Consider the following 16,076-nt stretch of genomic DNA (forward strand, 5'->3'; position numbering starts at 1 on the left):
GGCTATCATACATTAAGAGAGAAGCCCAGGAGTAGAGCATTGTGTCCCTCCTGGAGAGGGTAATGTTGGGAGGTATGGTTTAAATCAGCCACATAACCTGTGTAATTCATGTGTGTTTCAAGTTTAAAGGCTTGAATGGTAAGCCTAGTGAGAGGGAATATAGCAGCTGCTGCCTGGGACAGGGAGAGACCAATATATTAAAGTAAATGCATATCTCCCAACTGTCCCAATTTTTATGGGTCAGTCCAGTCTTTTGCACTGTACCACCCGTGGGCTGCAGTGTCCCGCTGGGGATCGGGGTCATTTGGGAGGCCCCCTGTCACTCTGCTCTGCATAGCAGTTGGGAGACTTACATGTTCTTCCGGTGGGCTGGGAGGGCCACTCAATTGTCGGTAACCACCCAGCCTTTCCGGGAGAGTAGGCAAATATGGCGTAGGCTCAGCACTGACCCTCCCACATGACACCAACATTTGACCTGTAGCATACCTCCTAACATGACCCTCTCCAGGAGGGACAGAATGCTCTGCTCCTGGACTTCCCTCTTAATTTAGGATTGGCATCACCAGTGCTGAAACACCTTTCTTATCCATTACCTGTTCGAAACAAATGCCGGCAATCTTGAATTAAGAGAAAAAATCCAGAAGCAGAGCATTTTGTCCCTCCTGAAGAGTGTCATGTTGGGAGGTATGCTGCAGTGCCTCATACAGCACCCTACAGCCTAGAGACTTGCCTGGAGTGTCCTTAGGATAATGAAATGAACAACACAGAGCTGCCCAGAGCACTCTTAAGATACTGATACAGTAGGTAAATGTGTGATACAGGCACATATCGTGCTAGCACTAGCCTCCTGCGATGCCTCTCAGCGCCCACAGCACATCAGCCTAGTAATGATGTGCTGTGTCTCTCTCCCCAGCTTTTTCACTGGGCATGCGCAAGATCTTGCAAGTCGGCTGAGATCTCACATGCAGCCCAATGCCGGTACCCGCTGCAGCCAGTCCCTGACTTGTGTATGGGCATCGACACCTGCAGCTGTTAAAATGAATAGCTGCATGCGTCAGAACGGTCAGTGCAACTGACCATTCATACATTGTCCACAATATTGGCGTATTATCTTAAAGAAAGCAGTGCAGATAATGACGGTGTAGGCACTGCCACTGTTATAAGCAGTATCAGTGCATATAACGTGCAGTAATACTCTTTCCCTATAACAGAGGTTAATACATTTACTCCTCGTGCTTAGCTTCTTCCTGATCCCAGTGGCTCCACCAGCTCATCATGACATGATATAGGGGCAGAGCGGCACAGTGCAGAATTCTGCTCTGCTAGGGCCCTGAACAGCACAGTCATCATGTTCCCCCTGCAAAAGCCACTAGCAGCACCAGGCTAAACAGATCTGGTCACATTATAACAGGAAACTGTAGTGTTGGGTTCCTCTGTCACAATGTGAAACAGCACCACCTTATGATTCTGGACTCACAAAAATGAAACAACATTTCAAATGAACTGGTTTCAGTGAGGTTCATTGCGGTTAGACTCCATGGGGGCAAATCAAATGTTATCGCCTCCGATCTCCCGTCTAAAGTGACGGGAGATTGCAGGGGGCGATATACAAATGTCCCCTGTTTTTGCGCTGATCGCGCCCATAGCAGTTGGGTTTAGCCACGTAAAGGGGCTAAATCCGACTAAACTATTAGGCGCGACATGAAAAGTCCCATTTGGGCGCCCAAACGGGTCACTTTTCTCGCATTTCAGCTCCCCACCTCTGGGGGTGCGAGCTGAAATGCTGATGTGCGGTTGGCAGCAACATTTGAATAGCTGCCGGCATGAACGATCGCGGGCGGGAGGGGGAGTAAGCATGTCAATTCCGCACCATGAGTGTCAATTCAAATGTTTTCCCGGTGGTGCTGACTAATGGGTGTCTGATGGAACAATTCAATTGTTGCTGCGTTCAGGCACCTATTAGCCACCAGAGACACATTTCTGCTCGCAGCCTCCTAAGGTGCCAAGCGGAAATGTGCGAAAAGTGTCCTGTTTGGGGGCCTAGGTCTTTAGTCGGGTTTAACCTGCAAAACAGTAGAAGAGAACCTTGTAAATAGGAGTATAATACATTGATGAATGAGGAATTGATGGAGTCTATCTAAAGAAAATATGTTTTTATAGTGTTATTTTTGTGTGGCACTACAAGTACCAGCATGAGGACAAACAGCATATGGCTTCCATAATTAGTTTCACACACACAAATGCTATATTTCTTTCCAATTATTACCCCATTGATTATGGGAGATATGCAGATTTAGGGGGTTATTCAGACCTGATCGCAGATGTGCGAAAATTCGCACATCTACGGTAAAATTCTTAAGGGTCCTATACACTGGCAGATAACACTGCACGATATGAACGTTCTCATTCATTAATGAACGAGAACTCGTTCATATCGTGCAGTGTGTAGGCACCAACGATAAACAATGCGTGGCCCCGTCCTCGTTCATCATTGGTGCCCCGTCGCTTATGCATGCAGGCCAATATGGATGAGATTGTCCATATTAGCATGCATTGCTATGGTGTCGGGTGATGGAGGGAGTGAAGAAACATCACTCCCCCCGTCACCTCCTCCCCGCCGCGAAGTTGCCCGTCTGCCGTATTGGCGGTTGGGCAGCTCGGCGGCTGGTCACCCAGTTTGTAGGGCCCTTTAGACATGCGGGGTGATGCTCAGCACAGGGCAAGTCCGCCCTGTCACTAAACGGAGGTTTACAGCGCTTCCCAGTTGCACTTTGACCTACCTGCGGTGCAGTCCAAAACACTGTCCGCCATTTGCTGGTCCATCCGGCGTCCCGTGCTGTCAGTCACAGCATCCATTTCAGGATAGTTAGGCTTCGGCTCCTTCCCCGCCTGCGAGGCCTCAGTCCACTCTGAAGCCTAGCCTGGAGTACTGCATGTTACTTCCTGATCAGCTGACTCTGCAGATAACTCCCCAACCAGGTAGTGTTTTCCTGACATGTGATCCCTTCAGCCTATCACCAGAGAGCAAGGGGTGTATATTCCAGCTCCAAGCACTGGGAAGCTGTCACTGCTTTGTTGTCTTCAAGCCTATAGAGAGCTCCTGCAATCTCCTGCTTAAAGAGACAGTCCATTACCAACTTCAGCACTTCCTGACTCCTATCTCCGGTATATCTGCAAACCTGCACTGCTGATTATCTAATCTCCAGGATATCTGCAAGCCTGCACCACTGGTTGTCCTACCTCTAGGATACCTGCAGACCTGCACTGCTGGTCAATACAATCTCCAGTATATCTGCAAGCCTGCATCACTGAGTATCCTATCCAGCTATCTTGTACTGCAGGTTCAATCCCAGCTTCCAGCTATCCTGTACTGCTGGTTCAATCCCAGCTTCCAGCTATCCTGAACCGCTGGCTCAATCCCAGCTTCCAGCTATCCTGTACTGCTTGTTCAATTCCAGCTTTTCTGAACTGCTGGTTCAATCCCAGCTTCCAGCTATCCTGTACTGCTGGTGCAATTCCAGCTTCCAGTTATCAATCTCTACCACATGTGTCACTCAACTTTCATTGCACTGGTATCCCCAGTGTACTAGTTCCCCGTAGTTGTACAAACACCTGTGGCTAGCCATAGACTTTAGCCGTAACTGCCACGCCTGTATGAGCAGGGCATATATCAAGTCCGCACTACTCCGTCCTCGGGACTCCAGCCAATTAGCTACTAGAGCTCGTCCGGTCCACAAGTACCAAAAAGCGTGACACGCCCCGCATGCCAGACCCAGACCCCCTCCCCCCCAAAAAAAAAAAAAAAACATGCAAAAGGCATGTGGCTACCCGCCATGTTATGGGTTGCAGCGGCTGCATGTGACATCACGCAGCCGACGCGGCCTGCCCCGCAAATGGAAAGTCAACGCCACCGAAAATGCGCGCTCCCGCCCCGTGACTGCCTCTGCCTGTCAATCAGGCAGAGGCGATTGCTTAAGTGAGATGCCGTAGCATCTCACTGTGTGCGCACATGCAGTGCGGCTGCTGCGCATGTGCATCTGCTGCGCATGTGCACACTTCACCGGGCTTCAGCCTGCAAACGCTGCCGCAGCAGCATCTGGGTCTGAATTATTTCTAAAAACTGCTAAATTGCAAACAGCTGACCATTGGTGACTGCACATGTGCTGCAAACGCATTGCGCAGGCCAGAAACTGAGATACTTCTGGAAGCAAACGCATCAAAAGTACTATAAGATACACTGCTCAAAAAAATAAAGGGAACACTAAAATAACACATCCTAGATCTGAATGAATGAAATATTCTTATTAAATACTTTGTTCTTTACATAGTTGAATGTGCTGACAACAAAATCACACAAAAATTATCAATGGAAATCAAATTTATTAACCCATGGAGGTCTGGATTTGGAGTCACACTCAAAATTAAAGTGGAAAAACACACTACAGGCTGATCCAACTTGGATGTAATGTCCTTAAAACAAGTCAAAATGAGGCTCAGTAGTGTTTGTGGCCTCCACGTGCCACGTGCCTGTATGACCTCCCTACAACGCCTGGGCATGCTCCTCATGAGGTGGCGGATGGTCTCCTGAGGGATCTCCTCCCAGACCTAGACTAAAGCATCCGCCAACTCCTGGACAGTCTGTGGTGCAACGTGGCGTTGGTGGATGGAGCGAGACATGATGTCCCAGATGTGCTCAATTGAATTCAGGTCTGGGGAACGGGCGTGCCAGTCCATAGCATCAATGCCTTTGTCTTGCAGTAACTGCTGACACACTCCAGCCACATGAGGTCTAGCATTGTCTTGCATTAGGAGGAACCCAGGGCCAACCGCACCAGCATATGGTCTCACAAGGGGTCTGAGGATCTCATCTCGGTACCTAAAGGCTACCTCTGGCGAGCACATGGAGGGCTGTGCGGCCCCCCAAAGAAATGCCACCCCACACCAGTACTGACCCACTGCCAAACCGGTCATGCTGGAGGATGTTGCAGGCAGCAGAACGTTCTCCTTGGCGTCTCTAGACGTCTGTCACATGCTCAGTGAGAACCTGCTTTCATCTGTGAAGAGCACAGGGCGCCAGTGGCAAATTTGCCAATCTTGGTGTTCTCTGGCAAGTGCCAAACGTCCTGCACGGTGTTGGGCTGTAAGCACAACCCCCACCTGTGGACGTCGGGCCCTCATACCACCCTCATGGAGTCTGTTTCTGATCGTTTGAGTAGACACATGCACATTTGTGGCTTGCTGGAGGTCATTTTGCAGGGCTCTGGCAGTGCTCCTCCTGTTCCTCCTTGCACAAAGGCAGAGATAGCGGTCCTGCTGCTGGGTTGTTACCCTCCTACGGCCTCCTCCACGTCTCCTGATGTACTGGCCTGTCTCCTGGTAGTGCCTCCATGCTCTGGACACTTGGCTGACAGACACAGCAAACCTTCTTGCCACAGCTCTCATTGATGTGCCATCCTGGATGAGCTGCACTACCTGAGCCACTTGTGTGGGTTGTAGACTCCGTCTCATGCTACCAGTAGAGTGAAAGCACCGGCAGCTTTCAAAAGTGACCAAAACATCAGCCAGAAAGCATAGGAGCTGAGAAAACTCCTTTATTGGGGGTGTCTTGCTAATTGCCTATAATTTCCACCTATTGTCTATTCCATTTGCACAACAGCATGTAAAAATTGATTGTCAATCAGTGTTGCTTCCTAAATGGACAGTTTGATTTAACAGAAGTGTGATTGACTTGGAGTTACATTGTGTTGTTTGTGTTCCCTTTATTTTTTTGAGCAGTGTAGCTATCTACATAACCAAGATAGAGGAGTAACAGGTAGTATCCGAGGTGTGTCCCAGTTAGCATTGCAAAAGTGGTCATTCACATGGGCATACGCTGCCGTAATGTAGGCGTGCACACATTAGCAACTGCTGTTTCAGGTGCAGAAGTCCGTGACGAGGGGAGAATTGCAGTGCGTTTTCTGAGTAATTCCTGGCCTTCCGCAAACTATTCTCATGGTTCCACAATGTATATTTTCACTGCAGCCATCGATGTTGGAGACAGACTGCACATCCATTAATGCAGGTGATTAGCCTTTCCAATTAATTTAAATAGATTGCATTGTAAATCTGCACTGAAATGTTCTTATAACATTGTTTGTTTGTTTGTTTTTCAAAAAGAGAAACAGGCACTCCAAGATGAGTGCTGGTAAGACTCAGACTATGGTTGAGCGTTCGTTGAGAAATCTAGGGATCAATAAATCAATAAAACTTAATTTTTATTAATGTAATTAATAGGGCCTATAAGAGTCCTGTAATCCTAAACATATAAAAATGGAACAAAGGTTCAGGGTTGGAGGCGAAATATGGAAGACAGTGGCACAACATAAATGATAAAATACATAAATTAAAAAGCACACAGGAACACCATTGTTCACTACTTGAAATATTTGATAACAATTCTCACTGTATGGAATTTAAATGATCCAGGGGAAAGACCATAGGACTAAAGATGATAGGCAAGCCACTGGTCAACTTCGGAATTCTGCTGTCACCCATGTGCCTAGGCAGTGAATGGGGGATGAGAGATTCTTACTGGTGCCAGTCCTTGGAACTGAAAGAAGTATCTGAAGTATTCTTTTCTGCTTTTGGCTGTTGCGTACTAGACACAGCGCAGACAATGGGAGAAATACTGGGTCAACCCCACATTGATAGAAAGAAGAAAAGGAAAGTATATATTCACCAGTATCTGTCTTTCAAAATAACTTGATATATCATAGGTGTCCCAAATGAAAAGGCAACTCTCTCAAAGTTTATATGCAGATAGATAGCAGAACAGCAGGGGTTTCTTCTGGCTTAATTTCTTATCTAGATACCCCATGAGCAGTAACTGTTATATATGGTCAAATCTGCTTCTTATAAAGCTAACAGTTTCTGTTTTAATGTATTCTAGCATAACAAAATTGCTGTACTGTGTACAGATGTCCGTATAGGTAGTATGAAAATCACAGCTTGTCACTAATATTCTGTGGTATAAACAGTTCTACAATAACATGGGTTATTTAGTGGCAGTTTCATTTCCTGAACATTGAAACACACCAGTAAAGGTCCGCACACATTAGACGACGTCGACGTTGTCTAATGTTTCCCCCTCCCGGGCCGGCCGGTCGGCGGCCGACTATACACACTGAGCGATATGACCGCTCATATCGCTTGGTGATGTCACGCCTCCGCCAGCCCTGCATGCAGGTCGTGGACGACAGACCAGATCCTGCATGCATGCCCTACCGACAGCGACGATCATTGGCGGCATACACACTTGCCGATAAAATAAGCGACGTCGCTCAGGGAGGCGGAAAATGAGCGACGTTGCTCATTTTATCGGCAAGTGTGTATGGGCCTTAACAGTTTTGTAACCAAATACAGGTCTAGTTAAACAAAAGTATCAAACAGTTTACCAAGAAGGTCTAATAACAATAAATGGCAATATGTATTATTTAGAGAACTGAGAAATGTATAACAAAATATCACCATGCTTAAGGAATTGATACCTCTTCTTTTGATAACCGAAACACAGACCTAGTAGGTGTGTGCGATTTTCAAACAATAGTGGCGTTGAAAGGACATATGGTGTATATATGAATTCATGCCCTCTGAATCATATAACTAAAGTATACTGAAATAAATATGATAATTTTCATACGGAACCTGTGTGCTGGGGTTTGCCCACTATGTGCATTTAGTGGGCATACCCTAGGTTATCCTGTACATACGTTTCACCAAGTGCAGGCTTGCTCACAAGGAAAAGCTTTTGTTTTGTTTTGTAATAAAATAATTTTAATTAATTTTTGCTGCTGAAATCGTGTTCGGTATCCACCTTGGGAGGATGTGCACATGGGAATGGAAATTATGATGACCATATACAAATCAAGTCCTTAAAAGAAACCCAGATACTTCTGAATACGACCGATTTTCCCGTGAGTAGGGTCTGCTTCTTATCAGCAGTTGAGAACCCTTGTCTGAATATAAAAGAAACCTTTGTGCTTCTATCCAACCTATTGCCGTGTGAGTGGGGTACGCCTACCTGTTATCCAAGGAGTCAATTCGCATGCTGGTGTTCCAAACACTGGTGGATAAAGATACCTTTTATATCTATGAAAACACCTTTTGAAGTGGGAGTTGGGGTACGCTCCTTGGTTGGACTAGCCCACCTCTTTCTTATTGTATGATGCACATTAAAAAATTCCTAGAAAGAGTTGATGTTTGTCAAAAACTTTACTATATGTGTATATATATATATATATATATATATGTGTGTGTGTGTGTGTGTGTGTGTGTGTGTGTGTGTGTGTGTGTGTGTGTGTGTGTGTGTGTGTGTGTGTGTGTGTATATATATATATATATATATATATATATATAAAAAATAGTCTCGGTGGCGCGGCACTCACTTCTTATATATAAATGAATAATGCGGACTGCAGTCTGCTATCAACGTTTCAATATTATTCAATATTTTCGTCAGGATGAAAAGTAACAAACAATTACATACCTTTATAGTTGCACACCACCATGTGAAAACTGCAAGCGTGCGGCTCGGGACCAAACACCCGCCCCCACGTCGCATACTGCTGACATCATCAGTAACTGACGAATCAGCTGTGATCAGAACCATCACCATAGAAACTAAAAGATAAACATAAGATCGCTCCATAAGACAAGTATTCATTGAAAATGCTACACCATAATAACATTATAATACATGGACAGTTTAGTAAAATAAGTGTAGAGATTCCTAACTAACTAGTCCTCAAATGCTTTAATACCTATTTATCTAAGCGCTGCATATGATACATTTTCATTGAGACCGCGGGGACTTATTACATCTAATCGATGAATCCATTGTGCCTCGCGTCTCAGCAGTTGCAGACCTCTATTACCTCCTCTGATGTTTTCAGGAATTGTGTCTATCATCCGGTAGCGCAATGTGTTCAAAGGGTGTTTGTAATTATAAAAATGTCTCGCGACTGGTTGGTCGCTTTTACCTGTTTGCAGGGCCGCTCTGATAGCGGCTCTGTGCTGGCCCATACGTTCTTTAAATTTACAGGTGGTCTTGCCTATGTAACATAAGCCGCAGGGGCACAGAATCTGATAAATCACAAAGGTTGAATTACAATTTAGATAATGACGGATTTTATAAGCTTTTCCTGAGTGGGGATGGAAAAAAGTGTCACCTGTCAACATAAATTGGCATGTGACACAGGTGCACTTAAAGCAACCAACCCTGCTATTATCCAAAAAAGTGGAACGAGTAGTTCTCTTTGGGATACTAGAATCAGTCTTAATTAAGATGTCACGGAGACTGCGGCCTCTCCTGTAACAGGGCATTAATTGGCGCTGATCGACATTTAGAGTCTCATCACTCTGGATGATAGGCCACAACCCCTTAGCAATTTTATTGATCTGAGGGGATGATGTGTGGTATCGGTTCACCCACGGAAATTTAGTACAGGTTGAGTATCCCTTATCCAAAATGCTTGGGACCAGAGGTATTTTGAATATGGGATTTTTCCGTATTTTGGAATAATTGCATACCATAATGAGATATCATGGTGATGGGACCTAAGTCTAAGCACAGAATGCATTTATGTTTTATATACACCTTATACACACAGCCTGAAGCTAATTATGGCCAATATTTTTTATAACTTTGTGCATTAAACAAAGTGTGTGTACATTCACACAGTTCATTTATGTTTCATATACACCTTATAAACACAGCCTGAAGGTCATTTAATACAATATTTTTAATAACTTTGTGTATTAAACAAAGTTTGTGTACATTGAGCCATCAAAAAACAAAGGTTTCACTATCTCACTCTCACTCAAAAAAGTCCGTATTTCGGAATATTCCGTATTTCGGAATATTTGGATATGGGATACTCAACCTGTAGTAGTAATATCCTTACTTAAGTGAGGCTTATTTAATAATTGCTCCCTATCCATAGCGAGCACTGTTCTCTTGGCTTCCTGTAATGTCTCCGATTTGTAACCACGCATGAGAAATTTTTCTATAAGTACATCAATTTCTTTCTCAGCCAATGCTGCATCATTATTGATCCGAAAAATACGGATCATCTGGGAATACGGCAAGCCTGCTATTAGTGGTCTTGGGTGGCAGCTCTGAGCCTTCAGTAGTGTATTTCGGTCAGTGGGTTTAACGAATAAGCTCGTTGTCAGCTTATCTTCACTGATAGTCAGCTTAACGTCCAAGAAGTTTGAAGATTGCTGACTATAAGTGTGAGTAAATTTGATTGGGCCCTCCTTGCTATTGCGCTGAGCCAGCGCTTCATTCAGAGGTGTAATATCATTTTGCCAAAAAATAAATATATCATCTATAAACCTAGTGTATAGTAATATATTAGATGATAACTGTGAATCAGAAAAGAATAATTGATGTTCAATAGAAAACATAAATATGTTGGCATATGCCGGGGCCATTGAACTGCCCATGGCACACCCCTTGACCTGTAAATAAAATTCGTTATTATACAAAAAGAAATTATTATGTAATAATAAATCGAATAGTGACAATATCATTTCAATTTTAGTCTGACTAAAAGTGCTTTTGTTAGACAGGAAAGACTGAACCGCCTGTAAGCCCATATCATGGGGGATGGAGGTATACAAATTTACTACGTCTATACAAACCATCCAACTGTTAGGAGGGACTTTAGAAAAAGGTGCAAGTTTACCCAAAAATGTGGTTGTATCCAATAGGAAAGTATTTTCCTGTTGAATCAATGGCTGCAACAGGGAATCCAAGAAAGTAGCCACCGGTTGAAAAAGGGACCCACGGGCAGACACAATAGGTCTGCCCGGGGGTGGTGTTAACCCTTTATGTATTTTTGGTATTGTGTAAAATACCGGTGTCTTGGGAAATGGAGGATACAAAATCTCCTTCAGGTTATCACTAATACAACTGGTATCAACCGCTTGTTGAAGAATAGCACTTAAAGAATCCCGGCTCTCTTTGGTAGGATCTTTTGTTAACCTTTTATATACCTGGGTATCTGCTAATTGGCGGATAATCTCTGCATGATAATCGGAGGTGTCCTGAAGGACTATGCCTCCCCCTTTATCCGCTGGTCTTATTACTAGCTGTGAGTTTTGGGATAAAGATTTTAATGCCTGTCGTTCCCTTTTAGTTAGATTAGGGTGAACTTGTGGGTTAGAAAAAAACTCATTTTGTACTTGAGAATCTAAAGTACGTATAAAAGCCTTAATAGAAGAGTTATTAGACATTGGATCAAAAGAAGACGGTGTCTGGAACTGTTTCAACTGTTGCGGAACTGGTGCAATGTCCCCTTTGTCTTTATCTTTAAAGAATTCACTCAGTCTTAATTTCCTTGATAAATCGTACTTCTCAATGTTCCAGTCTAGCTGATTGACCGAGGATGTAGGTGCGAATGATAGCCCCTTACTTAGTAAGCTATATTCTCCCTCACACAGTTCGTATGATGATAGATTAAAAATTAGGTCTTTTTGTACAGAGGCGGTCGCCCCACTCTTCCTCTGCCTCTCGGCTTGTCTCCCCCGTCGTGTGTACCTCCGTCTCCTGGACCTTGTGTCTTTTTGGGCTTGGTCCCAGTGCGTGTGCCCAAAGGGTCTGCATGCCGTGATGTTGGTTCAATGTCGCTATTGGAGCTGCCAGGCTCTTGAGAGGAATCCGTTTCAAATCTGGAAAAACGATTCTTAGAATGTTGTTGTCTGTTGCGTCTAAAGAAGGGACGTTTAGAATCGTGTGGTGGGTTCCCACTCAACCAGGGATATACTGTATGTTTTTCGTAATCGTTTTCCACTTTGTTCAATTTCTCCTTTTTAAAGGCCAGCAGGTCTTTCTTATAAGTGGTTACTTGCTGTTGCAAACGCTCCATCCAGTCGACGCTGGTATCGGCAGCTAGTGTCGGTAGATGTGTAGTTTCAAATGATTTTATTTTTTCTTTCATAATCTGGAGCTCTTTAGTGGATTGTTCGATCACTAGAATCATCAGGTCAAAAGAGCAATGGTTTAGTATTGCTACCCATCGCTTGCAGAATGCCGGGTCTTGGCGTCCTATCGTCGGACAATTCCGTATCCGGAACCCACGTGGTATCTTTTTGATCTTAAAATAATCGCTAAGTGACAGACCATGGAGATAGTAGTCAATTTCCTTCTTTTTAAGGCGCAATACATCTCTGTAAAGGATTCCTGGGGCTGTTCCTTCCGTTTCATCACGAATTCCAGTAGTATAAAGAATGCTGTCTATTTCTGAATCAGTGTAGGTGAATCGATCACCAACTGGATATTGGAACTGTCCCCTGATATCCTCCATATTGGCTGATGCTTGACTCATGCTTGAACCGATACCACACATCATCCCCTCAGATCAATAAAATTGCTAAGGGGTTGTGGCCTATCATCCAGAGTGATGAGACTCTAAATGTCGATCAGCGCCAATTAATGCCCTGTTACAGGAGAGGCCGCAGTCTCCGTGACATCTTAATTAAGACTGATTCTAGTATCCCAAAGAGAACTACTCGTTCCACTTTTTTGGATAATAGCAGGGTTGGTTGCTTTAAGTGCACCTGTGTCACATGCCAATTTATGTTGACAGGTGACACTTTTTTCCATCCCCACTCAGGAAAAGCTTATAAAATCCGTCATTATCTAAATTGTAATTCAACCTTTGTGATTTATCAGATTCTGTGCCCCTGCGGCTTATGTTACATAGGCAAGACCACCTGTAAATTTAAAGAACGTATGGGCCAGCACAGAGCCGCTATCAGAGCGGCCCTGCAAACAGGTAAAAGCGACCAACCAGTCGCGAGACATTTTTATAATTACAAACACCCTTTGAACACATTGCGCTACCGGATGATAGACACAATTCCTGAAAACATCAGAGGAGGTAATAGAGGTCTGCAACTGCTGAGACGCGAGGCACAATGGATTCATCGATTAGATGTAATAAGTCCCCGCGGTCTCAATGAAAATGTATCATATGCAGCGCTTAGATAAATAGGTATTAAAGCATTTGAGGACTAGTTAGTTAGGAATCTCTACACTTATTTTACTAAACTGTCCATGTATTATAATGTTATTATGGTGTAGCATTTTCAATGAATACTTGTCTTATGGAGCGATCTTATGTTTATCTTTTAGTTTCTATGGTGATGGTTCTGATCACAGCTGATTCGTCAGTTACTGATGATGTCAGCAGTATGCGACGTGGGGGCGGGTGTTTGGTCCCAAACGGCACGCTTGCAGTTTTCACATGGTGGTGTGCAACTATAAAGGTATGTAATTGTTTGTTACTTTTCATCCTGACGAAAATATTGAATAATATTGAAACGTTGATAGCAGACTGCAGTCCGCATTATTCATTTATATATAAGAAGTGAGTGCCGCGCCACCGAGACTATTTCTACATTATCATAGCGAAGGCACCGCAATATACTATTATAACTATGGAGTGCCAGACCCCCGAGACGATTATATATATATATATATATATATATATATATATATATACACGTGTATATATATGTATATATATATGTATGTGTGTATATATATATATATATATATATATATGTGTATGTATGTGTATGTATATATATATATATATATATAAATAAACAAAATGTTGTCCGGCACTCTAAGCCAAAAGGTGGTATTGTGCTGCGGTGCCCTCCTTGTGGGACTTGTCCCAATGTGTAGTTCCAAAGGTAAAGCAGGCAGCACTCAGCAGTCTGGATTCCGTTATAACTTTATTAGCAAATAGCCGACATGTTTCGGAGCTTCCTCCATCCTCAGGGCAGTAAATACTGCCCTGAGGACGGAGGAAGCTCCGAAACATGTCGGCTATTTGCTAATAAAGATATAACGGAATCCAGACTGCTGAGTGCCGCCTGCTTTACCTTTGGAACTATATATATATATATATATATATATATATATACAGCCTCGGAGGTCCGGCTTTCCCGTCGGTGGTAGTTACTTGCGCTGGGTGCCTGAACAGGGAAGTGATAGCAAGCAATTGGTACGGCACTCCAAGCGTCTAAACAAAACAGGCTCAAGACGGCATTGAGGTAGACAAAGTTTCAGTGCTTTTAATCCAGCACTTTCGTCAGGTCAATTAACAAGCAAGTGAATAAACATACCTTTATACAAACCAAATCACGGGCGGTTGCACGGCTCGCCCGCCGCTAGAAACGGCACTGTGTAGGAGCCACTGTGACTCCTCTGGGAGAGACTTTCAGTTTCAGTAGTATTGAAGTGGAGCAGATTTTATCCAAGGAAGTTTTATTAGTTGAGGATATTGCGTTCAATTCTGACGATGTGTACCGTCAATTGCTTAGATTAAAATGTTGTGAAATTGACTTTTTACTGCATAGCATCTCTTTATCTGACTATTGTAGAGATCGCAAAATCCCACGAGGTTTCAGAGTCAGAAACGTACCAACAATTGGACAGAATAATCCGGACTTTGTCCGTAAATGGGTAGCTATACTCAACAAGTGTGCCTTTGAATTGATGATTTTAGTGGTTGAAGAGGCCAACAGAGAATTACTCACTACAAGACAGAAAATAGCCACTTATGAGAGGGAGCACAAAATGACACTTGAGGAGGACACCAGTTGTAATTGGCTGCAGAAACTGGAATCCCAGTGTGATCAATACCGCAGAGAGCTCTTGAAGTTTAAGAGAAGCAAACGTTTTGCAGTGGATGCTGACTACGATGAGAATCGTGTATTTAATTGGCTCTCAGGAGGTGGTAATCAAGGCAATTCTATATCCTTGTCTAAACGCAGACCATGGCAGAGGTATAGATTTAACCGACGCAACATCCTAGATCCATTTGGTGCCCGCTGTGTCCGTGTATGGAAACCCCCAGTGACGGTATTCCTGTGTGTTGTGACCGGGAGAGTGCGGTCCGGAGTTGGTGGAGCGCAAGCTGAGCGGTCTCCATGGTGATGGCGGAACTTCCGTCGGATACACGTCACGCTCCATTCACTGTCCACAACGCCGCGGCGGGGGCCGTCACGTCACGCAGGTCACGTGACAGCCCCCGCCGCGGCGTTGTGGACAGTGAATTGAGCGGATTGGTACAGGGGGGTTTAAAAGTGGGTAAGTGTTTCTATGTTTGTTATGTCTCTGCTTCTGTAAGGTCCTGAGGACGGGGTGCTGTCCCCGAAAGTACTCGACCACAATACAGTTTGTTTTTTGCTACATCGTTGACTCTGAGTGCCGTTTCTTATATGGAGATGTACATATGTATGCGTGTGTGTGTGTGTGTGTGTGTGTGTGTGTGTGTGTGTGTGTGTGTATAAATATATATATTATTAGCTTTAGAGAGGGAGGTGGACCTCCTGCTGCACGGTCAATTCTTGTCCGATTTATTATAGGAAGAAACATATTCCCCGTGGGTTCCATATCAGAAATTTCCCTACTATTGGTAGAGGAAACCCTGCTTTTTGTAGCAGGTGGTGCAGCGTTCTTAATAAATGTTCACTTGATCTCCTCCTGCTTGTGATAGAGGAAGTGGGGGTGTAACTGAAGGGGATAAAGTTGGAGATTTCAGCCTTTCGACCCTCTGCAGTTGACACCATACAGGTTGATTCCTCCCAGCAATGGCTGGATAAAACACAGATTGATAAACACAGGAGGGAATTGGTGACTTTTAAACAAAACAAATTGGTGAAAGTTGAAGGTGACTACAAGGACCATTGCGTTTATCGCTGGTCAACGGGCAATGATTATGTCCCAGGCTTTAGACAGAGATTTGGTCGCTATAGGGAACAGAATGTTCAGCTACACAGCATGTCATCTTCAGATAGGGATTCCTCTGATACTCAAGTTGCACATAAACCCCCTATACAGTGGGCTAATACTAGATCCAAAGTGAGTGAAGTTCCCTTAAACGGAGACGGCCCCACCCGCGGTGGGGCAAATTCAAAGGAAAAGGAAAAAAAACCCAAGAAATCAGAAGACACAGTAATTAACCTTTCTTCCTACCAGTTTACTATGCCTGAAAAGTCCTTACGGTCACGAGGATTGA

At 44.0% G+C, this 16,076-nt stretch overlaps 1 protein-coding gene across 2 annotated transcripts in view; it reads right to left on the bottom strand.

The window, feature by feature from the left end:
• The window catches only part of NDUFV2 (NADH:ubiquinone oxidoreductase core subunit V2), a 131,720-nt gene that overhangs the window by 95,271 nt on the left and 20,373 nt on the right, over nt 1-16,076 (bottom strand). Inside the window, exon 1 of one of the 2 annotated variants that reach the window (XM_063923482.1) lies at nt 8,525-8,658. The exons of the other annotated variant lie outside the window; for it this stretch is intronic. Coding sequence (XP_063779552.1) covers nt 8,525-8,653 — 129 coding nt within the window. The 5' untranslated portion in view covers nt 8,654-8,658. Of the gene's footprint in view, nt 1-8,524; nt 8,659-16,076 lie in introns of those variants that run through there. 2 annotated transcript variants of the gene reach the window in all.

Source organism: Pseudophryne corroboree, chromosome 5 (genome assembly GCF_028390025.1).
Source record: "Pseudophryne corroboree isolate aPseCor3 chromosome 5, aPseCor3.hap2, whole genome shotgun sequence".
NCBI classification, from domain to species: domain Eukaryota; kingdom Metazoa; phylum Chordata; class Amphibia; order Anura; family Myobatrachidae; genus Pseudophryne; species Pseudophryne corroboree.